Source organism: Hirundo rustica, chromosome 2 (genome assembly GCF_015227805.2).
Source record: "Hirundo rustica isolate bHirRus1 chromosome 2, bHirRus1.pri.v3, whole genome shotgun sequence".
In the NCBI taxonomy this organism is placed as follows: Eukaryota; Metazoa; Chordata; class Aves; order Passeriformes; family Hirundinidae; genus Hirundo; species Hirundo rustica.
Window position 1 is genome coordinate 118,789,408 of NC_053451.1, and position 23,054 is coordinate 118,812,461.

General features: G+C 58.4%; 1 protein-coding gene and 1 long non-coding RNA gene across 2 annotated transcripts; both read right to left on the reverse strand.

The window, feature by feature from the left end:
- Positions 1-3,848: 3,848 nt before the first annotated feature.
- Positions 3,849-9,089, reverse strand: LOC120748733 (folate receptor gamma-like). Its single transcript, XM_040055453.2, has 4 exons — positions 8,709-9,089; positions 5,378-5,566; positions 4,785-4,920; positions 3,849-4,525 (listed from the first exon to the last, which is right to left on the reverse strand). Exons 1-4 carry the CDS (start codon positions 8,871-8,873, stop codon positions 4,176-4,178), a joined length of 840 nt encoding a protein of 279 aa, XP_039911387.1. The 5' UTR covers positions 8,874-9,089; the 3' UTR covers positions 3,849-4,175.
- A 4,951-nt stretch (positions 9,090-14,040) lies between these two features.
- LOC120748734 (uncharacterized) lies at positions 14,041-18,987 on the reverse strand. Its single transcript, XR_005699407.2, has 3 exons — positions 18,931-18,987; positions 16,564-16,637; positions 14,041-16,466 (listed from the first exon to the last, which is right to left on the reverse strand). It is a non-coding gene; the product is annotated as an uncharacterized LOC120748734 (long non-coding RNA).
- Positions 18,988-23,054: the final 4,067 nt, after the last annotated feature.

Consider the following 23,054-nt stretch of genomic DNA (forward strand, 5'->3'; position numbering starts at 1 on the left):
CCCTTCTAATTTTAAACCATCTCTTTTATTAGCTTTTAATTTTTTCCCTATTCTCCCTGATTTTTTTCTTATTTTGCTGCTGATGTTAGCCTACTTCAGGAAAAATAACTTATAACACAAATCCAGGTAGCTGCCATGCCTGGTCACACCATCCATCACTCCACGTGCTTCCCCACTGTTTGAATAACAGAGCAGCTCCTACTTCAATCTGCCCCTTGCTGAATGCAAATCACTTCTTGCCTTCCCATCCTTCTCTTCTGCTTTCCACGCTTGTGCCATTTCCTTCTGTAAATCATCACTGCTGCTTTTTTTCTCACGCCAGGGATCACCACAAAGGTGGGAATTTACGCCTGGCACCTTCCAGAGGCCTTCTTGCCTCGCCATTGCATTGGTGAGGTTTGGAAAAAAAGAAAACTGCAATTTGGATTCCATCTGTAATGAACCTCACGGGCTCCTGAGACGCAACCTCCTGGGCATTGTCCCTGTGCAATGTGAGGATTCTGGAATGGTTTGGGTTGGAGGGACCCTAAATCCCACCCAGTGCCACCCCTGCCATGGCAGGGACACCTCCCACTGTCCCTGGCTGCTCCAAGCCCCAGTGTCCAACCTGGGCACTGCCAGGGATGGGACAAGGAGATGCCTCCACCTCAGTGTGTCCAAACCCACCTTGGTGAGGTCGGTGCTTTCAGCTACAAAAAACAGCCAAACAAAAGCAAATAAAACCCCACAGAACGGAGATCTCCAGCAGTGAAGGTCCTGCTCAGTGCCATTTCTTCTCTCCATGAAACAATCACCATGGGCACCACAGGGAATGTGAAACTCCTCCATGTGCCCCTAGGGCAGTTTGGGCCAATCCATGAGATGGACAAAATCAGGAATCCCAGGGTGTAGAAAGTATTTTGGGGCAGAGCTGAGACCAAACAGTTTCCTTCACTTGGAAAACCAGTCAGGGCTGGCAGAAACTGCTGAGAACCTGCACAAACCTGCACAAACCTGCACAAACATGCACAAACCCACCATTCCTGGGAGAAAAAAACCAGTCAGGGCTGGCAGAAACTGCTGAGAACCTGCACAAACCTGCACAAACCTGCACAAACCCACCATTCCTGGGATAAAACCAGTCAGGGCTGGCAGAAACTGCTGAGAACCTACACAAACCTGCACAAACCTGCACAAACCTTCACAAAGCCACCATTCCTGGGAAAAACCATCCAGGGCTGGCAGAAACTGCTGAGAACCTGCACAAACCTTCACAAACCCACCATTCTTGGGGGAGAACCAGCCAGGGATGACAGAAACTGCTGAGAACCTGCACAAACCTGCACAAACCCACCATTCCTGGGGGAGAAACCAGCCAGGGATGACAGAAACTGCTGAGAACACTCAGCCCTTGGAAATGTCCAGGGAGAGTCTGCAGCTGGGAGTGCCTCAGAGGAGCTGGCTGCAGCCCCTCTTGGAGCTCATCCCAAAGCAGCTTTAAAGGATAAGATATCAGCTGTTGGAAGGCATGAGGTGAGATCTCCTTCCAGGCACAGGTGCCCATGGATTTGGGGCAGGAGGAGATCACAGCGCTCCTCTGCAGGGTCCCAGTGTACTTCTGAGAGACAGGGACCTGGACACGCTTCAGACACAGCAGCAGAGCTGAGCTGAGCCCGCACAGACGCCAGATGCAGACAGCAGGAGCTGCCCAAAGCAGATTCCCGCTCCGCTCCAGCAGCTTTGCCTCCTGGGTTGTTTGGTTTTGTCCCTTTTGGAGATGGCTGGGCTGGAATCAGCTCCCAGTGTTCCCTCATTCCTGTCCCTCCCTGCGGCAGGCAGGGCAAACCTCACACCCCAACATGGGCTAGAAAACATTTCTGAGCCGGTTTGGGCTCCACCCTCACATTTTGGAGACAAGACACTGGATTTAGAGCAATTAGATTAAATGCATCTTATTTAAGTTAGAGAGGGGAAGTGCTTCTCTGTTTCATGTAAAGGCACGGAATCAGTGATCAGCTGTGACAGAGGCCGCATAATTAGGAACATTTTAAGATAAAAACGAGCCAGAAAAGCTTCTGGAAACAGCTGCTCTGATCTAAAAACTCCTGAAAATATTTGAAGTACTGCAAAGCTCTGCAGCCTGGACTTGGCCTGGCCCAGGCAGCCCTGGCCTCACCCCGTGGGCAGTGGGAGACAAAGTTTATCATGAGATCCTCCCCCTGAGTCATGAGGAGCAGCAAGGACCCCAAACACTCCCCAGGGACCCCAAAACCACCACCCCCACCCCAGGTGGAGTGCATGGCTTCCCGAAGCCCCTCCCAGAGAGGAGCTGGGCGAGGCTGGACCCCACCCAGCCCCAGCCGCGGTGTCTGAGGCACTGCACAGCTCTGATTGAACCTTCGCGTGACTCGGTCCTCCAGGGTGAGGGATGGGAACCCAAACATACATAAATAAGTGATTCGTTATCATAATGATTAGACTGAGAGGTCTTAATCAGCATTGTTTACGGCTCAGCCCAGGTGGCTGCAGCTGCGGTGCAATGCAGCGTTTGGAGCAGGATTGAAGCAGTTCTGCTGCAGCCACCAAACCCCAGCCCTGAGCAGGTTGATGTCACTCACCCAGACCGAGGGCTGTGGGCAAATCTCCAGCCTGGAGAAGTGACCCTGAGGGGCATCCCTGGAAGGTCCTCAGGCAAAGGGGTGCTAGAAGATGCCCAGATTAAAAAACTGGGACTGGGCTTTTGTAGGATGAAGCTCCAGGACCAGCAGTCAGGTGTCTCTGGGCTGCGCCAGCTCAGCAGCTTTGGGCAAGGGTCAGTGGCATCACCTGGGGTTCCTTTCTCAGGTACTTCACCTGCCCTGCTGCACCTTCACCCTGCTCAGGATGCTGAGCTTTGAGACTGAGGAGTCAGCCTGGCTTCTGCTCTCTCCAGCCCCAAAAGCAGCAGGACCCCGCTCTCTCCCCCAGTCCAGGCAGTGCACCCAGCTCTTCCCACCCTCTGCTTTCCCTTCCAGAAGCTGCTGAAGTTCTGCTGAAGTTTCTGCCTCAGATGAAGAAAATCGCCCAGCAATCACAGCAGCCAGTCTTTGCACAGGTCCTGCAGGTCTGGGAGCCTTTACCCTGCTCTGGAGGGCTCCTGAGCCCACGGCGGGCGTGGGCAGGGCTGAGCTCACCTGGAGGGACAGGGAGGGTCCTGCTGCAGCCAGGGGCACAGCAGGGACAGCTCTGCTGCTCCGCCCTGCTCCGGTGAGAGCCCGCCTGCAGCGCTGCCCCAGCCCGGGGCCAGCACAGGGAGGCCCTGCTGGAGAGAGCCCAGAGGAGGAACAGAGCTGCTCCAGGGCTGGAGCCCCTCTGGGAGAGCTGGGGGTGCTCACCTGGAGAGGAGAAGCTCCAGGGAGAGCTCAGAGCACCTAAAGGGGCTCCAGGAGAGCTGCAGAGGGACTGGGGACAAGGGGCAGAGGGACAGGACACAGGGAATGGCTCCCAGTGCCAGAGGGCAGCGCTGGATGGGAGATTGGGAATCAGGAATTGTTCCCTGGCACAGGGTGTTGAGGCCCTGGCTCAGGGTGCCCAGAGCAGCTGTGGCTGCCCCTGGATCCCTGGCAGTGCCCAAGGCCAGGTTGGACACTGGGGCTGGGAGCAGCCTGGGACAGTGGGAAGTGTCCCTGCCATGGCAGGAGAATGGAAAGAGATGAAATTTGACATCTCTTCCAACCCAAACCATTTACAGTTCATGATCTTTTCTCTCCCCAGGCCAACTCCCACATTTGCAGACCCCACACCCAGCACCACCCCCCGCCCAGACCCCTCCCTCCACCCCCAGGACACGTCCCCCTCCTCAGGAGTGTTTCACATCAGTACAACGAGGCTGATCCAGAGCAAGACTTTATTACCAAAGCCACCCTCCAGGGAGTCGCAGCAGCCCAAAGGAGCGGGCACCGGAGCTGAGCCGAGGCAGCACACACGGGCCATGGCCTGGGACAGATGTGCAGGAGCTCCCACAGAGCTCAGACCGCACCGCTCTTCCCTCAGAGGCAGGAGAACCCCCGGTGCGGGCAGCAGCCAAGAGGTACCACGGTCCAAGAACACGACTTCTGCTGAGCACTGGGACAGACAGACAGACAGACAGAGCCGCCTGTGCCAGTTCCTCTGCAGGGCAGCTGGAGCAGGGCAGGCCATGCCCCTTGGCAGAGTGGTCACAGGGACCCCCACGGCTGGGAGCCCCCGGGGAGCAGCACGGGGGCCAGGGGCAGCAGGAGCAGGACAGGCGGTGGCCGGGCGCGCACAGCCCGGGCGCTCTCGGGAGCCGCGTCCTCCTCCCCCTCGGCAGCCGAGGATCTCTTTCTCCAAGCGTAGTACTTCGCCACGGCCGCGTTGGGGTTGCCCCGGGCGGGGTCGAACCACATCTGGATGCAGCGCCCGCTGCCCCGGGGCTCGGGGCTGTACCTGAACGAGTTGGACCAGATCTTCTCGCACAGGTCCTTGGGCCGGGGGAACACCTGGCTGAAGGGTCTGCACATGGAGCCCCAGGGACAGCGGTTCCTCCCTGGGGCAGGGAGAAAACCTCAGTGAGAGCACTGGGACAGCCCTTCCCCTCCTGCCCTTCCCTGGCAGGGACAGGTCACCTGCCCCCACGGCCCCACCTGCCCCCACGGCCCCACCTGCCCCCACGGCCCCACCTGCCCCCATGGCCCCACCTGCCCCCATGGCCCCACCTGCCTTGCCCACCCTGGAGGAGTGAGGGCTCTCGGGGGTCCTGGCAGGTGCCAGCGCGGGGTGAGGAGAGGTTCCCGGAGCCCACCCACCTGTGGCCCAGTTCCAGCCCTGGTGCCAGTTCTCTTTGCAGGTGAGGGCGTCCCTGCAGTCCTCCCACCACTGCTCGCAGTCCTCCCTGCACAGGGGCACGTGCAGAATCCTCTCCCGGCGCCAGCTGCTGTCAGCCTGCAGGACACGGACCCGTCACGCCGGGGAGGGTCCCTGGAAGCCGAGGGCAAGGTCTGCAACATCCCAGATCCCCCAGCCCCTCCCATGGGGTCCACAGCCCATCCCAGAGGAGTTTCAGCCCCGGCAGAGACGCGTCTTGACACAAGGAATTCTTCCCTCAGTCACGGGTCAGAAAAGTCCTTGGAATCTTTCTGCCGTGTGGGAAAAGTTGAGACACCCCAGATATCGAAGAGAAATCCTTCTCTGGCAGGGTGCTGAGGCCCTGGCACAGGGTGCCCAGAGCAGCTGTGGCTGCCCCTGGATCCCTGGCAGTGCCCAAGGCCGGGTTGGACACTGGGGCTGGGAGCAGCCTGGGACAGTGGGAGGTGTCCCTGCCCTGGCAGGGTGGGAACAGGACAAGTTTCAGCGTCGCTCCCAACCCGAACAGCTCCATGACTCCTTGATCTGATCCTACCTGCTGAATCCAGGGCCCCAGGTTGGGTGAGCACTCGTACAAGCAGGTGTCCTGGATGAAGTGGCGCTTGCATTTGGGTGGCATCACCCCGCAGTGGTTCCAGTTGAAGTTGTAGAGGTAGGATTGGTCCTTGTGGGCCTCCGAGCTGGTGTTGGCTGTGCAGCAGGCGTTGTCCTTCCAGGGGGAGCACTGCAACAGGGCAGGGGAGAGGCTGGAGCAGGGAGAGGCTGGAGCAGGGAGAGGCTGGAGCAGGGGAGAGGATGGAGCAGGGGAGAGGATGGAGCAGGGGAGAGGCTGGAGCAGGGAGAGGATGGAGCAGGGAGAGGCTGGAGCAGGGAGAGGATGGAGCAGGGAGAGGATGGAGCAGGGAGAGGATGGAGCAGGGAGAGGATGGAGCAGGGGAGAGGATGGAGCAGGGGAGAGGATGGAGCAGAGAGAGGCTGGAGCAGGGAGAGGATGGAGCAGAGGAGAGGATGGAGCAGAGAGAGGATGGAGCAGGGAGAGGATGGAGCAGGGAGAGGCTGGAGCAGAGAGAGGATGGAGCAGGGAGAGGCTGGAGCAGGGAGAGGATGGAGCAGAGGAGAGGATGGAGCAGAGAGAGGATGGAGCAGGGAGAGGCTGGAGCAGGGAGAGGCTGGAGCAGGGAGAGGCTGGAGCAGGGAGAGGATGGAGCAGGGAGAGGCTGGAGCAGGGAGAGGATGGAGCAGAGGAGAGGCTGGAGCAGAGGAGAGGCTGGAGGAGGGAGAGGCTGGAGCAGGGAGAGGCTGGAGCAGGGACAGACTGGAGCAGGGAGAGGATGGAGCAGGGAGAGGCTGGAGCAGAGAGAGGATGGAGCAGGGAGAGGCTGGAGCAGGGAGAGGATGGAGCAGAGGAGAGGATGGAGCAGAGAGAGGATGGAGCAGGGAGAGGATGGAGCAGGGAGAGGCTGGAGCAGGGAGAGGCTGGAGCAGGGAGAGGCTGGAGCAGGGAGAGGATGGAGCAGAGGAGAGGCTGGAGCAGAGGAGAGGCTGGAGGAGGGAGAGGCTGGAGCAGGGAGAGGCTGGAGCAGGGACAGACTGGAGCAGGGAGAGGATGGAGCAGGGAGAGGCTGGAGCAGGGACAGGCTGGAGCAGAGGAGAGGCTGGAGCAGAGGAGAGGCTGGAGGAGGGAGAGGATGGAGCAGGGAGAGGCTGGAGCAGGGAGAGGTTGGAGGAGGGAGAGGATGGAGCAGGGAGAGGCTGGAGCAGGGAGAGGCTGGAGCAGAGGAGAGGCTGGAGAAGGGAGAGGCTGGAGCAGGGGAGAAGCTGGAGCAGGGAGAGGATGGAGCAGGGAGAGGCTGGAGCAGGGAGAGGTTGGAGCAGAGGAGAGGCTGGAGCAGGGGAGAGGCTGGAGCAGGGAGAGGATGGAGCAGGGAGAGGATGGAGCAGGGAGAGGCTGGAGCAGGGAGAGGCTGGAGAAGGGAGAGGCTGGAGAAGGGAGAGGCTGGAGCAGGGGAGAAGCTGGAGCAGGGAGAGGATGGAGCAGGGAGAGGCTGGAGCAGGGAGAGGCTGGAGAAGGGAGAGGCTGGAGAAGGGAGAGGCTGGAGCAGGGACAGGCTGGAGCAGGGAGAGGATGGAGCAGGGAGAGGCTGGAGCAGGGAGAGGTTGGAGCAGAGGAGAGGATGGAGCAGGGGAGAGGCTGGAGCAGGGAGAGGATGGAGCAGGGGAGAAGCTGGAGCAGGGACAGGTGGAGCAGGGACAGGCTGGAGCAGGGACAGGCTGGAGCAGGGAGAGGATGGAGCAGGGGAGAGGATGGAGCAGGGAGAGGCTGGAGCAGGGAGAGGATGGAGCAGGGAGAGGATGGAGCAGGGACAGGTGGAGCAGGGAGAGGATGGAGCAGGGAGAGGATGGAGCAGGGACAGGTGGAGCAGGGACAGGCTGGAGCAGGGACAGGCTGGAGGAGGGAGAGGATGGAGCAGGGAGAGGCTGGAGCAGGGAGAGGCTGGAGCAGGGAGAGGATGGAGCAGGGAGAGGATGGAGCAGAGGAGAGGCTGGAGCAGGGAGAGGCTGGAGCAGGGAGAGGCTGGAGCAGGGAGAGGCTGGAGCAGGGGAGAGGCTGGAGCAGGGAGAGGATGGAGCAGAGGAGAGGCTGGAGCAGGGAGAGGCTGGAGCAGGGAGAGGATGGAGCAGGGAGAGGATGGAGCAGGGAGAGGATGGAGCAGGGACAGGCTGGAGCAGGGACAGGCTGGAGCAGGGAGAGGCTGGAGCAGGGAGAGGCTGGAGCAGGGAGAGGATGGAGCGGGGACAGGCTGGAGCAGGGACAGGCTGGAGCAGGGAGAGGCTGGAGCTGCAGGGGGGCAGAGCCCACAGCAACCACAGCGTTTTGTCCTCTCCAGCAAACTCTTGGTCACTCTGGGCTCAGGAGCTGGGCACTGCAGCAAGGCAGGGCTGCAGGAGCAGCAGGAGATCAGATCCTCGGCGGGAATTAGTGCCAGCCCAAGGAACACAAACAAACCCCCTCCCTTCTGCCCAGAGGCTGGGGCAGGGCAAGAAGGATCTCCCACACTGAGGGGGAGCAGGAGAGAGCCCTTCCTCACCATCCTCTCCCCTGCTGTGCTCTGGGGTACCTGAGCTCCAGGAGGGGTTAAAGAGGGTGACCCCGAGCTGACAAACCCTGTAGAAAATGCCTCCTCCTGCTGCTGCTGAGGACTCCAGGACGGTGTGGATGAATATAGACGAGAGATCTCTGAAGTTGGGTTTTAGAAGAGGTTTATTGTACGGGACGTGAGGCCTTGCTCGGAGCCGCCAGGCGCAGCTGTAGCATGGCCTTGGAAGGTGGGGGAAGAAAGAGATAAGGAAATTCCAAGAGCAAGATGCAAGAAGCAAGAGAGATGAGCAAAGGAGAAGAGAACAAAGAGACAAGAGAAGAAACAGAAGGGAGGCCCACTCTCTCAGCCCCCCGATAAGGGGTCTCGAGGTGGGCTGTAACAGGCTTGTGCCAATGGGGTTACAGATACCTGATACTTCAGAGGGGGTTACAAGTGTGGGATAAATCATACATTGGGGGTTGTTTTCGCAGGCATCCAGCAGCTAGGACATCTCAAACATCAAAACTTACTTTCAATTCTATCTCACTTACAGGTTTCACATTCTCAGAATCTAAGCGATCATATTTATAGGGCTTTCTGGCTTCATCCTTCCCAACAAAACCCCACTGCCCCTGCTCTGGCCTTTTGCTGAAAGAAGGCAGCCAACACACACACCTCACAGCCAGCCCAGGCTCCGCGCCTCAGGCAAGCCCAAACCAGCCCATAATATCCTGGGAGGCAGGTGCAGGTCCCCGGGCTGTCCCCCAGCCCAGCAGCAGCTCCTACCTGCTCATACAGCTGTCCCTCGGGGCCAGGCCGGCTCTTGTGGTGCTTGGCATCCATGCAGACATTCAGCAGCGGGTCCTTCACCGGCGCCACGGCACCGGCTGCCAGCAGCGCCAGCCCCAGCGCCCGTGCCAGGGCCGGACCCAGGGCCAGCCCCAGGGCCATCCCGGGAACCGGGCTGGGCAGGGAGGGGACAGCACAGGAGAGGGGATGGAGCTGTGCAGAGAGGGGACAGAGCTGGGCAGAGAAGGGACAGCACAGGAGAGGGGACAGCACAGGAGAGGGGACAGCACAGGAGAGGGGACAGACGTGGGACAGCACAGGAGAGGGTTGGGCCCGGGCAGCAGCCAGGGGCGTGCTGTGGAGGCCGGGCACTCCTGAGGACCTGGCACAGCTGGTGGCACCAAGGACGCGGGTGCAGCCCCCCCGAGCCGGGCTGCAAGGTCAGCCACACGTTATCATCAGGACAGCACCACGCCGGGGACAAACAGCCCTGGGGAGCCCGTCAGCCCTGAGGGAGGAGGGGATGCTCTGTGGGACCCAGCCTGGGGTCTTTTTGCACCCCACCGCTTCAGAGAGAAGCTTCCAGCCCCAAACCTTCTGCACCGAGACATGGGGAGTCCAGGGATCTCCCCGTGGGTGTCCGGAGGGGCAGGGAATGCACCGAACACCGGCACCTTGTGTGGGTCAGGAGCTGCAGGAGTGTGCTAAGGCAGGAAAACATCTTCTTCATCTGCGTCTGGGACTTGGAAACCCTCTCCTGTAGTCTGCATCAGAGACCTGAATCACCAACGAACCGCAGAAGGGTTTGGGTTGGAAGGAATCTGAAAGCCCATCTCATCCCACCCCCACCGTGGGCAGGGTCACCTTCCACTATCCCAGGGTGCTCCAGCCTCCAGCCTGCTCTGATGTGAGCAATAAAAGACATTTCACACCATCGTGCCTTGCCCTCCTCTGCCTGCCTACAGGCTGGGACCAATTTCATAGTAATTTTCTAAAAAAAACCCCAAAAAACAACCCCAAACCAACCAACAACAAGACTTAACCAAGAAAATTCCTTCCCGTTCCATGTTGGCAACAAGCAGCACAAGGGTCTAAACCAGGCACATTTTAACCAGAAATTTGCAAAACACAGAAGCAAGACCAAGCATTTACAGCATTAAAATGGCACAAAACACCCCAGAAAAAGCAGCTACAGGCCTGAGGAGACAGAGACAGAAACCCGGGAGCAGCTAACTTGCATTATAACTACATTTCTGCCCCCACATCACAGCCAAGCCCAGCAGCCTGAAAAGCCTCCAGACTCCCTGCACCACCTCAGGAACACTCAGCAGCTCAGCACTTCCCGGGACAGCTTTAACTAAAAGCTTCCGGCACAGGTGCTGGCCCTGGGAGGAACTTCCCCCTCTCCTTAAGGAGCTTTGACTCCTGCCAGTGTTTATTAGCACAGGGGACAATGTTTTGGTGACAACTGCCTGGTCCAGCCTCCTTCAGGAGGGAATCAGTGCAGGGTTTCTTTCCCACAGCAGGTGTTTGATCAGCCCTGGCCCTGGCAGCAAAGCCCATTTCCTCCTCTGGCCCTGCATCAGGCAGCTGGGACTGGCACCATTGCATGGGGCAGAGGAGCCCGGGAGGGGCTGACCCAGGGCTCTGGGTACGGGACAGATAAAGGAATAAATGCAAAAGGCAGCAAAGGACACACAGGCTGCTGCCCCAGAAGGAGGAACAGCTCCCACCACAAACCAGAAGTGCAGGAGCTGAGGGGCAGCAATGCACCTCCCTGTGACACCTGAGCACATCCATCGGTGCTCAGAGCTTCGCCAGAGCCCAGGGAAAGCCTTTGTCCTCAGCATGGGCAGAGCCTTCCTCCCGGAGCAGCTCTGGGGCTGATTTGCTCTTTTCTTCACTCACATGGCTGCTGTTTCAGTGATGATTCACCTGCCGGAGGAGCAAAGCTTTCTAAACTTCGTGTGTGAGCACCTTAGGCTCTGTGACACCCTGTTCTGGTGATCACAGGATCCCTGGTTCTGGCAAATCCCTCCCAGCCCGGGCAGTGCCAGCTGTGCCCCGTGCCCACCTTGTCCCCAGCCCAGAGCACTGAGTGCCACCTCCAGGTGCCACCTGCAGGGATGGGCACTGCAGAGCTCCCTGGGCAGCCCCTGCCAAGGCCTGAGCCCCCTTTCCGTGGGGAAATTCCTGCTGCTGTCCGAGCTGAGCCTCCCCTGGCCCAGGCTGAGGCCGTTCCCTCTGCTCCTGTCCCTGTTCCCTGGGAGCACAGCCCGACCCCCCCGGCTGTCCCCTCCTGTCAGGGAGAGAACAATCTTGTGCTCCCAACCCCGCACACTGAGATGTCACTGAGCAGATCTTCCCCCACCCACTCCTGACCCTCTGCCACCTCTGCTCCCTCCGCAAGAAGAGTTTTGCCCCTCGAGGCTCAGGACTGTGGCAGTTTCAGCTGCCCTGCCCTGTCCTGGCCGGGTTTCCTGCTCCTTGCCAGGGAATTTCTAATATCTGGTTTGTTTTTGGAACTGCTGATCACTGAACTGTGTTGTAACATTGTCAGAGCAGTGACAGCTTGTTCCTGAGAGGTAATTGTCAGCCACCAGCCTGTCATCTTCCATCTGACGTGTTCTCCCCAGTGCATCACAGTGTGTTCATCTCAGCTGCTTTTTCTTTGAAATCTGTTGTTCGATTGTTCGGTGACTCAGTCGTACCAGGTGTCACGTCCCACCCTCGTGCAGAAGGGAGCACCCAAGAGTCAGGGGTGCCCATGGCCACAAAGGAATGGCAAAAGCCAGAAGGGTCCAAAGAACAAAGCTCACCAAGTTTCATTGGCCAGCTCCACACCTGGTGTGGAAATGGAAGCATCTTTTGCCCCTACTTTGTGATAGTGAGAGAAATAAAAGTGTAAATGAAAGATGGAGGAGGGAGAGTGTGGAAGAGAGATTGGGTAGGAAAGATCACCGGTCCTGGCTCCAGCATGGATCCAAAGAGTGGTCCTGGGGCACTGCCTGGGCTCTGGGGGCACCTTCGGAGTTTCCCCACCCTGGCATGGGGTGTCCTGCTCTGCATGTCAACGTGAGCATGTGCAGTCTGCTCTTCTGAGCCTTTCTGGGAACGGGTCCAGGGCCTTTGGGGATCTTTTGGTGGATCCCTCTCTACTGGATCTACTCTCAGTGAGGAGTTCATGCCCCCTCCTTGACCCTACTCCTGCCCTGGAGATTCCTTTTTGTTGTTCAGTCACCATGGACCTGAACAGGGTCCTGAGCTGGCCCCAAAACAGTGCTGCCCCAAAACACTGCTGCCCCAAAACGGTGCTGCCCCAAAACAGTGCTGCCCCAGAAGGACTCTGCCCCAGAAAGGTGCTGTCCCAAAAAGGTGTTGGCCCAGAAAGGTGCTGTCCCAGAAAGGTGTTGGCCCCGAATGGCACTGCCCCTTCCTGGACTCGTCCTGGTCTAATCCTGGTTTAACTTTCCCGCTGCAGTGGACACCAGGAATTTGAGGCACAGCAATGCATTTACCCCCTCCTGCCCAGCTTCTGCACCAGGGTCTCCTGAAGATTTTTACAGTTGCTCCTGGAGCCATTTAGGATCATCAGAGTCTTGGCTGACTGGATGTTTACCCAGACAAAATCTATTGAAAAGCAGAAATCATAGAATCAAAGGAGCGTTTGGCTGGGAGGGGCATCAAAGCTCACCCAATTCCCACCCCCTGCATGGGCATGGACAGCTTCCACTATCCCAGGTTGCTCCCAGCCCTGTCCAGCCTGGCCTGGAACACTCCCAGGGATGGGGCGTGTCCATTTACCTGGGGGTCAGTCCTGTATTTCATTTCCTGTGACCTTCTCCTGCACAGGCAGCGTTTTCACGGCAGTGCGGATTCCCCATCTCTCCAAAAACCGTTCCAGGTTGTCCCACGTGAATGTCTACGCCTTGTCCCTGCAGGGGGAACTTGTGCATGGGGTGGTGCAGAACATGGGGGATCCCTCCCTTCTGTCCTGCCTGTACCCCTGCACACCCCCCTTCGCTGAACACGCTGCATTTTTCCACACCAGACGCTCGTTCTTTGCTCTCTTTGTCACCTCCAAACCATGTTTGTCCCTCTCTGAGCTTGTGTTTCCTTAACTGAGCCTTCCAGAGTTGTTTGGTTGAGGTCTCCAGGCCCAGCCCGTGCCCATCTCTCACTGCCTTGTGCCCCTCTGTCCCACACCTGTCCCCTCTGCTGGAGGCCCTGCGTCCTGGTATTTCTCTGCACCACCTCAGCGAGCTGAAGTCCTGAATCTCTCTCCCTCAGCGCAGAATTTTGCTGTTCTCTGCATCCAATCGCAGGCGGGTTTGCACCACGCAGCGAGGAGCAAAGAGCCATTGCCGTGGTCTGAAGGGAAGTTGCCTTCTCTGCTAAAGCTGCTGAAAACAAACCCACAGGACAAGGAGACAGACAGCAGAGCTGGCACGGCTCCATCCCCTGGGACCTTGCACACTCAGTGAAAGCCCACGGACAGCTCTGGGCTCAGTGTGCAGGACCTGTGTCACAGCTCTCAGCCAGCCTGGGGACAGGAGCACGGAAAGATGGAAGGGTTTGGGTTGGGAGAGATGCCTTGGGAAGGCTGAGCTGGAACAGAGACTGGACAGAGCCAGAGAATAAAGCAGGGATTTATTGAAAGGCCTTTAGGATATACCTTGGGCAGGACAAGAGCCTGGGCAGGGACACACCCAAGGTGGTCACAGAATGGACACAAAATGGTCACAGAATGGACCCAAAAATGGTCACAAAATTATCCCAAAATGGACACACAATGGAGCCCCGGTCACGAGGTCTCACACTTTGATAAGTTTGGGTCCATTTGCACCTTGGGGTTTCATTGTCCAACTCCAGCTCCAGGTTCTGCAGTCCCATCCTTCTTGTTTTCTCCCCTCAGCCACCGTTGTTTGTGCTTTGGGGCTGAACACTTGTCCCAGTTGTCCTTGGTGTGCAGCAGGAACAGGATTTGTTTTGTGTGGCTGCTGTGTGCAGAGAGCTGAGTGAGCCTGAGTGTGAGCTCAGAGCTGCACCTGGGCAGCACAGAACACGGAACACAGCAAAGATAAAACCAAAGGCATCAGGAGGGACGGTAAAACCCATCCAGTGCCACCGCTGCCATAGGCAGGGACACCTTCCTCTAGAAGAAAATAAAGTCCCAGAAAAGAAACAAAGAAAAATTCCCTCCATTCTCTGTGCCAGAGGGGCTCCCAGCTCCATGGGGAGGGAGTTTCCCGCAGGGTTTTGCCGGCTGCAGCTCCCTGCCGGAGGCTGGAAGTGCCTTCAGGGCTGTTGGAGAGGCTGAGAGCGGGCGATTGCAGACTGAGGCTGTTGGGCACCCATCATCTTCCTGCGGCTCCTGATGTTGTGTGGTGTGCTTCCAAAGGCAATCCCACACAATGCAAACACGCCGCTGAGTCGACAGCTCCTTGTTGTCATTAACCATAATTAGCAGGAATTAACCGGTGCCTGAGGACAGACTGCGCTGTTGTTTGGGCCTGAGCAGATCTGTCTCACAGATTTTGGGTTAAATTTCATTATAATCGGTGCTTTTATTCCAGATGAGGATTATCTGATCAGAAAGGAGAAGAGGAGAAGGGCCTGGGGTCCTGGTGGGAAGCAGGAGACCTGGCAGGAAGGTGGTTGGTGGTGGATCTCCGGGGGAGCTGGGGCCCTCCGGCTCTGCAGGACTGGCTTCCCAGCACTTCCACACTGCTGATGCCATGTCCAGGCACCGGGGCTGGGCCTCCCAGTCCAGCAGACAGCGAGGGGCTGCAGATGCTGGACGGGCTGTGGGGGTTTTATTTCCAATCCCCTGCTTTGCCCTCCATGAGATGTATTCCACCCACTGAGGAATGGAATTTCTCCACCGCTGAGGACCAGGGCCTTGCACAGCTGCACCTCCCACTCCTGTGCTGTGCTGGTCTCCAGCATTGCTGTCGTCAGCCTGTCCAAGACTCACAAAGTGGACAAAATTTCTTCTCCCACTGCCGACATTCTCACGGCCAACAGCTGCTGCTGGTCCCATCATGATGAATCCAGCTGTGCACCGAGCAAAAACCGGGTCAGTCCTGGACCAGCAGAGAGCTGCAGGAAGCCAAACGTGACACAACAGCCGTGGCGTGGGCTGGGCTGAGGCTCTGCCGGGAGGGCACGAGCGGCTGGTGGAGCCTCACAGGCGTGCTGGGGTCACACAGCTCAGAAAGACAGCAGAAATTATCTTACAGATTGAAGGGCAAACTCTTCCCCTGGTGCCAGCTGGAATGACTGCACAGACCGGGGAGATAAAACTCCTGAGAGCTGTGAATTCTCACGGTGATCAGAGCCTCAGCCTGGGCCAGGGGAGGCTCAGCTCGGACAGCAGCAGGAATTTCCCCATGGAAAGGGGGCTCAGGCCTTGGCAGGGGCTGCCCAGGGAGCTCTGCAGTGCCCATCCCTGCAGGTGGCACCTGGAGGTGGCACTCAGTGCTCTGGGCTGGGGACAAGGTGGGCACGGGGCACAGCTGGCACTGCCTGGGCTGGGAGGGATTTGCCAGCCTCAATAATTCCATTCTCTGATTCTCTGATTCTGTGTTGTTTAAGGTCCCTTCCAATCCAAACCACTCCATGATTCCATGGCTCTGTGTATCCCATTTTTATGGTCAGATGTGGCTTTGTGCATCGCTCACCTAACGTGATTAATTTGGAGAAATGTCCCTACCCTGAGTGATGTCACCGCGTAAATATTTGAACCAAACATAATTTCCTGCATTGATTTCCCTCCCACAGAAATGTCTAATGGAGAATGAGGCTGTGCCTGCTTTCTTTGCTAAAAAAAGATTGAATAAATACTTCAATAAAGTCTAAAATTCTGTAGCAGAGTGCTGGATAGCCACTGCTATTGTGCCAGGGATATCAGCAATTTCCATCAGTTAATTAGGGAGCAGAGCCCGCAGGGATCAGGCAGGGGTTATCAGTGAGAACAGATATTATTGCGGGCACAAAGGAGAGTTAAAGATTAACCAGCAAAGCAAATGAGCTCCCGGAGATTGGCAGCTTTAAGGACCGGGTCTGTGGGTCTGCAGAGGAGCTGACAAGGAGGGAGGGCCCACCTCGAGGTGGGATTCCTGCCTGATGGATCATCCCAGACCGACTGGGTGAGCTGTGAGAGCCACCACGAGATGGGTTTGCCACAGGTCTGCCTGGGGTTCCCTGGCACGAATGTGAAGGCAGAGCAGAGAATCACGGAATCATGGAATGGTTTGGATGGCGAGTGACCTCAAGGATCATCTCCTTCCACCCCTGCCATGGCAGGGACACCTCCCACTGTCCCAGGCTGCTCCCAGCCCCAGTGTCCAACCTGGCCTTGGGCACTGCCAGGGATCCAGGGGCAGCCACAGCTGCTCTGGGCACCCTGTGCCAGGGCCTCAGCACCCTGCCAGGGAACAATTCCTGATTCCCAATCTCCCATCCAGCCCTGCCCTCTGGCACTGGGAGCCATTCCCTGTGAGCTGTCCCTCCAGGCTCTTGTCAGTAGTTTCTCTCCATCTCGGAGGTGTTTTGCAGCTTTAATGATTCCATGATTCCTGGCGCAGGGAGGTGCTGATATTTACAACCCCTGGACCTCCCCAAGGCACGTGGATCCTGCCTCTGACAGCGGCTTCGCTGAGGGTCCTCTGCAAAACCCTTCAGGTGCAGTTCCTCTGCAGAAACTGTACAGGAGAGAATTCTCTGATGGGGACTCGGCTTCTGGGCTGTCCCCTGCTCCAGGAAAAGGAGGAAGGTGACAAAAGGAAGAACAGAAGAAACAACCTTTCTGTGAAGGTTCTGACACTGCACCAAGGCGCTCTGGGCGCACCTGGCACGGGGCAGCCTGTGGCACTCTGTGGAGATGGTTCCTTCCTTGGAGACCTGGGGAGCCCCCACTGCAGGCTGAGGCCACAGGGTGAGGGGGACAGCAGGGACAGGGGCATTCCAATCCACATCCTCCTCCTTCATCCCACCTCCTTCATCCCACATCTGCATCTGCATCCCACCTCCTCCATCCCGGATCCACATCTGCATCCCACCTCCTTCATCCTGGATCCACATTTGTACTGCATCTGCATCCCACCTCCTTCATCCCACATCTGCATCTGTACTGCATCTGCATCCCACCTCCTTCATCCCACATTCACATCTGCATCCCACCTCCTTCAGCCTGCATCACACATCCACCTCCTGCATCTTCATTTTCCACACACAGCACCTGCCTCTTGCATCCTGCATCTGCCTCCTGCTTCTGGGTTCTGCATCTCATCCCGTCTCCTGCCTCTGCATCTGCCTCCCTCACCCTGCATCCACATCCCACATCCCGCATCCCACATTCCACATCCCAAATCCCGCATTCCATATCCCACATCCCGCATTCCTCATCCCGAATCGCGCATTCCACATCCCACATCCCGCATTCCTCATTCCTCATTCCACATCCCGCATTCCGCATTCCACATTCCTCATCCTGAATCCCGTAATTTATATTCCACATCTCGCATCCTGCATTCCTCATCCTGAATCCCGCATTCCACATTCCACATCCCACATCCCTCATTCCGAATCCGGCATTCCTCATCCTGAATCCCGCATTCCACATTCCACATCCCACATCCCGCATTCCTCATCCCGAATCGTGCATTCCACATCCCACATCCCGCATTCCTCATCCTGTATCCCACATTCCATATTCCACATCCCGTATCCCGCATCCCTCATTCCACATTCCTCATCCTGAATCCCGTATTTTATATTCCACATCTCGCATCCCGCATTCCTCCTCCTGAATCCCGCATTCCACGTCCCACATTCCTCCTCCTGAATCCCGCATTCCACATCCCGCATGGCTCATCCCGAATCCCCCTTCCCGCATTCCACACCCCACATCTCACATCCCTTATCCCGCATTCCAGCTCCCCCGTCCCACATCCCCCCTCCTCCCTCCCTCCCTCCCTCATCCCCGCTCCCGCATCCCCTGCCCGCTCCGGCCCCGCTCCGGCCCCGCTCCGGCCGCAGCCCCGGCAGAGGGAAGCATCGAGCCACGCTCGCAGCCCGAGCTGGGGCAGCTCCGGCGGAGCGCAGGGGCTCTGCAGGATCCCGGCTCCGCTCCCGCCCTCTCAGGCACCCAGCTCCGGCCCCGCGGCTGTCCCCGGGCTCCCCCGTTATCCTGGGGGCTCCCCAATTAGTTATCCTGGGGGCTCCCCAATTATCCTGGGGGTTCCCAATTAGTTATCCTGGGGGCTCCCCAGTTAGTTACCCTGGGGGTTCCCCAGTTAGTTATCCTGGGGGCTCCCCAGTTATCCTGGGGGCTCCCCAATTAGTTATCCTGGGAGATCCCCAATTATCCTGGGGGATCCCCAGTTATCCTGGGGGTTCCCAATTAGTTATCCTGGGGGCTCCCCAGTTATCCTGGGAGCTCCCCAGTTAGTTATCCTGGGAGCTCCCCAATTATCCTGGGAGCTCCCCAGGTAGTTATCCTGGGGGCTCCCCAGTTATCCTGAGATCTCCCAATTAGTTATCCTGGGAGCTCCCCAGTTAGTTACCCTAGGGGCTCCCCAGTTATCCAGGGGGCTCCCCACTTAGTTACTCCTGGAGCTCCCCAGTTACCCTGGGGGCTCCCCCATTCATTACCCCGGGGGCTCCCCAGTTATTTACCCTGGGGGCTCCCCAGTTATTTACCCTGGGGGCTCCCCCATTGGTTACCCTGGGGGCTCCCCTGTTATCCTTGGAGCTCCCCCATTAGTTACCCCAGGGGCTCCCCAGTTATCCTTGGAGCTCCCCCATTAGTTACCCTGGGGGCTCCCCCATTAGCTACCCTGGGGGCTCCCAGTTGTGCTTGGAGCCCCCAGTTGCTCCCAGGCTCCCAGCTGCCCTGGGAGGGTTCCCGCTGAGGCGCAGAGGCTCAGCCGGCTCTCCTGAGCCCCAGCACGGGAGATGCTGCTCCAGGAGCTCGGCCCGGCGCTGCCTGTCCCAGCCCGGCCACGTGCAGGTCCCTGGGGAAGGATTTGGGCACCAGGAAAACCCCGAGTGCTGCTCCTCCGTGCCAGAGACCAGGGGCTCCTCAGCCAGAGGCTGATCTGGGGTCCGAGGGCTCTCCGGTGGATTTCTCTCACCCCTTTTTGGGCCTGTGGAAGCATTTGGTGTGTCCCAAAGCCCCTGAGGACAGCTCTGAGGGGGAGCACGGGGGTCTCACCTGAGGACAGGCTCTGCCAGGATGTCCCGGGCAGGGATGGTCTGGGATGTGGCACTTGGGGACCTTTAAGGACCCTTGCAACCCAGCCTTTGTGTGATTCTGCGACTCCAGGTGTGAACGGGCCAGCTGAGGAGGCTGGGCAGCAGCATCCCCTGGAACCTCCCGCAGCCTAATTAAGGAACGACAGCTCCCTAATTAGTGCCTGCTAATGGCGGAATGACAGTTGTTTCCAGCCAGGCAAAGCACTCCAGGTGAAGCAGAGACAAATGCAGGGAGGACAGAACTCGTGTGACTTTATAGAGGAACCACCACTCGTGGTTCGTGGCTGAGTCCTGTAGAGGCCCTTTGAGAGCCGGAGCTGCTCCTGCTGTCAGCTCCCGTTTGGGAGAGCAGCCCGGGGGTGCAGGGTGACCCCTCAGCCCCGATGGCCCCGACCAACACCCCCACCCCGGGACCAGCCTGTCCTGCCCTCCTGGGCCTGGGGCGTCACAGAGAGCCGGGCTGTGCTGTCCCCACAGCCACGGGCACAGTGGCCATGGCCAGCACCCCCTGCACGGCCCTGCTCCTCCTCTGCGGCGCTCAGGACAGGACACGACCCTTCCCCGCCCGGTTAAACCCACTGTGGGGACTCTAAGGCCCCGGGCAGACCAGAAGCCAGCCCAGATCCAGGCCCTGGATCCCGTTTGTCCCCTCCCCAGCTCCAGATCTGGGACTTTCCATGTCCTGGTCTCCCCCCAGCCATCACTCAGTGCAGCAGTTCCCTGCGCTGAGCTGGCAAAGCTGCTGGCTTTAACGTGTGGGGAGTTTCTGCAGCCCTCGAGAAGCTCCCCAACAACCACCCCCATATCACACAGAGAAGGAGGAGGAGGAGGAGGAAGCCATCCTCAGGCAGCAGCCTCTGACCTGGCCAGTTAAAGCCGCACAACTCTGGTTCAGCCTCACCCTGAGAGACAGGAACAGTCAGAGGACATTTCTGATTGCCCTGGATTGTGCTGTGCCCCTTCTCCTCCTCCCGAGCCTTGCCCTGCTGTGCAGAGCCTGTGCTGGCTGCTGCAGGGGCAGTGGGAAAGGGCCTTAGCACGGCTCCTTTTGTGCCCCGAGCAGCAGCAGCAGCAGCAGGAGCAGCAGCAGCAGCAGAGGCAGGAGCAGAAGCAGCAGCAGCAGCAGAGGCAGGAGCAGCAGCAGAGGCAGGAGCAGGAGCAGCAGCAGAGGCAGAGGCAGCAGCAGCAGCAGCAGCAGAGGCAGCAGCAGAGGCAGGAGCAGAGGCAGGAGCAGCAGCAGCAGAGGCAGGAGCAGCAGCAGAGGCAGGAGCAGAAGCAGAGGCAGGAGCAGCAGGAGCAGCAGAGGCAGGAGCAGCAGCAGCAGCAGCAGCAGAGGCAGGAGCAGCAGCAGCAGCAGAGGCAGCAGCAGAGGCAGGAGCAGAGGCAGGAGCAGCAGCAGCAGAGGCAGGAGCAGCAGCAGCAGCAGAGGCAGGAGCAGAGGCAGGAGCAGAGGCAGGAGCAGCAGCAGCAGAAGCAGGAGCAGAAGCAGCAGCAGAAGCAGGAGCAGGAGCAGAGGCAGAGGCAGCAGCAGCAGAAGCAGGAGCAGCAGAGGCAGGAGCAGCAGCAGCAGAGGCAGGAGCAGCAGCAGGGGCAGGAGCAGCAGCAGAGGCAGGAGCAGAAGCAGCAGCAGCAGCAGAGGCAGGAGCAGGAGCAGCAGAGGCAGGAGCAGCAGCAGCAGCAGCAGCAGAGGCAGCAGCAGAAGCAGGAGCAGGAGCAGCAGCAGAGGCAGGAGCAGCAGCAGCAGCAGAAGCAGGAGCAGCAGCAGCAAAGGCAGAGGCAGCAGCAGAAGCAGCAGCAACAGAAGCAGGAGCAGGAGCAGAGGCAGAGGCAGCAGCAGCAGCAGCCCGGCTCCCCGGGCAGCAGGGACAGGACAGGACAGGGGTACAGGCACAAACCAGAGTGATTAACGTGATTAACGTGATTAACGGGGCTCAGGCACAGATGGACCGAGCTGGGCAGGGACGAGGCTCCCTGGAGCAGTGGGGCTGGGGCAGTGCAGAACAAGGAAATTCAGGGCAGGCATTTTCGGGGACTGTTACAGTTTTGGTTTCTTTTTCTCTGCTGAGGTCAGGATTAAGACACGGTGAACGCAGATGTCGAGTTCAGACTTGGATGTTTATTATTTCGTATCTATTCACAGTCTCACGAGGTGTGAGCTCCAAATAGCATGTTAGAAAATGAAGATAAAATGGATGCCTCTATCTCTTTCCAAGGTTATTTAAGTGATAATTACCAAATAACGAGGTGGCACCTCTATTATTTATAGTTTTGACCCAATAATGACCACCCAAGGCCAGCAATGGTAACCTTTTTCACCCAATTACAGAAAACAACTCAAACCCATGAAGAAGGACAAGAAGAAGGTGAAGAAGGAGGAAGAAGAAGGTGAAGAAGAAGGAAGAAGAAGGTGAAGAAGGAGGAAGAAGAAGGTGAAGAAGGAGGAAGAAGAAGGTGAAGAAGGAAGAAGAAGGTGAAGAAGGACTTAGACAACACCCCAGATCCATCCTGACTCACATGTATTTCTGTACACTAAAATCCCCAAGTTTCCAGGATTCCAGCCGGGGACAGGGTGCAGGTGCTTCCCACCCCGGAGTGCCAAGCCCTCCTGCCCCTGGGGGAGCGGCTGCCCTGTGGCTCCAGCCTCGTGTTTGGGGTAAATTGAGCCCTGCAGTGGAGGGGCAGCTCACCCCCCAGCTCTGCCCTGTCCCTCTGCCTCTCATCACACCAGGACCCCAGCCTGGGCTTTACCTCTGAGGGTGGATAAACCCCAAATTAGCAGAGCTCAGCACCAAACCCACCTCCAAGGCTAGGGATGGGCTCGGAGCAGCCAAACCCCGGCACCACTGCTGGAAATCCCAGCCAGTGGTGGGAGCAACAGGGTCTCACAGCAGGTGGGGGGTCCTGGGAGAAGAAACCATGTCTGCCCCAGACACTCTGGATTTTTTTCCCTCCCCCTTTAATCCGTGCCTCAGTTTCCCTGCCTGGAAAAAGTGGATTTGCTGCTGTTTGTGTCAACAAAAAACCGTTTGGTCCTTTTGCCTCACGCCGAGGCTCTGTTGGTCCTTCTGCACCCCCCAAAGGTCTGTGATCCCCTGGGCACAGCGGCTGCCCCAGGAAGTCGCCACATTCCAAAGAGAAAGGAAAAGGCACTTCCTGGGGCAGTGCTGGTGCCTTCAGAGCCTCACTCAGGGCCTGCTTGGAAGGGACTTGTGAAAAGCAGGAGATCCTGGGTGAATTCTGTGCAGCTCAGTCCGTGCAGCTCAGCCTGGACGGCTTTGTGCTTCCCAACACAACCCCTTCCTGCCGTGGATCACCCTAAACCACCCTGGCCCACAGGCTCCCCAGTCCCAGCGGAAGAGTGGGAGCACAGGAGGAGCACACCTGGCGCACACCTGGAGCACACCTGGAGCACACCTGGAGCACACCTGGCGCACACCTGGAGCACACCTGGAGCACACCTGGAGCACACCTGGCTCAGCACCTCCTCCCTGGCCTGGGGCTGGCTTGGTCAAGGGGACACCACCCCCACCCCCAAACTGGCTGGGTTGGTTATCCAGCCAGGATAACATGTAAAAGCCTGGCTAAGGCCGGGTTGACAGGGCTTGGAGCAGCCTGGGACAGTGGAAGTTGTCCCTGCCCATGGCAGGGGGTAGAAATGGATGAGCTTTGAGGTCCCTTCCAACCCAAACCAGTATGGGATTCCACCACTCCAAGATCCTAATAGAATTCTGGGCTTTTTAAGGAATTCTGTCAGTTCTGAAGACTTTATCTTGCCGTGTCCTGGGCAGGAGCAGGACATGGGACAGCAAACATTCCCCCTTCCTGAAGGGGATCTGCCATCCCCTGCCATGAGCATTTCATGGTGTTTCTGGAGAGCAGCCACTCTGCCTTGTGCCTCAGTTTCCCCCCAGGGAGCTGTGCCTGTGGCCAGCAGGCGGGAGCAGGGGAGCTCTCCCAGGGGAGAACGGATCCCCTGGGAGCTGGAGGAGGAGGAGAAGGTGTGAAATCCCCTCTCTGACGGGAACAGGGAAGGTTCCAACAGCAGCTGGCACAGCGCACACACCCTGCCCCCAAGGCTTGCAG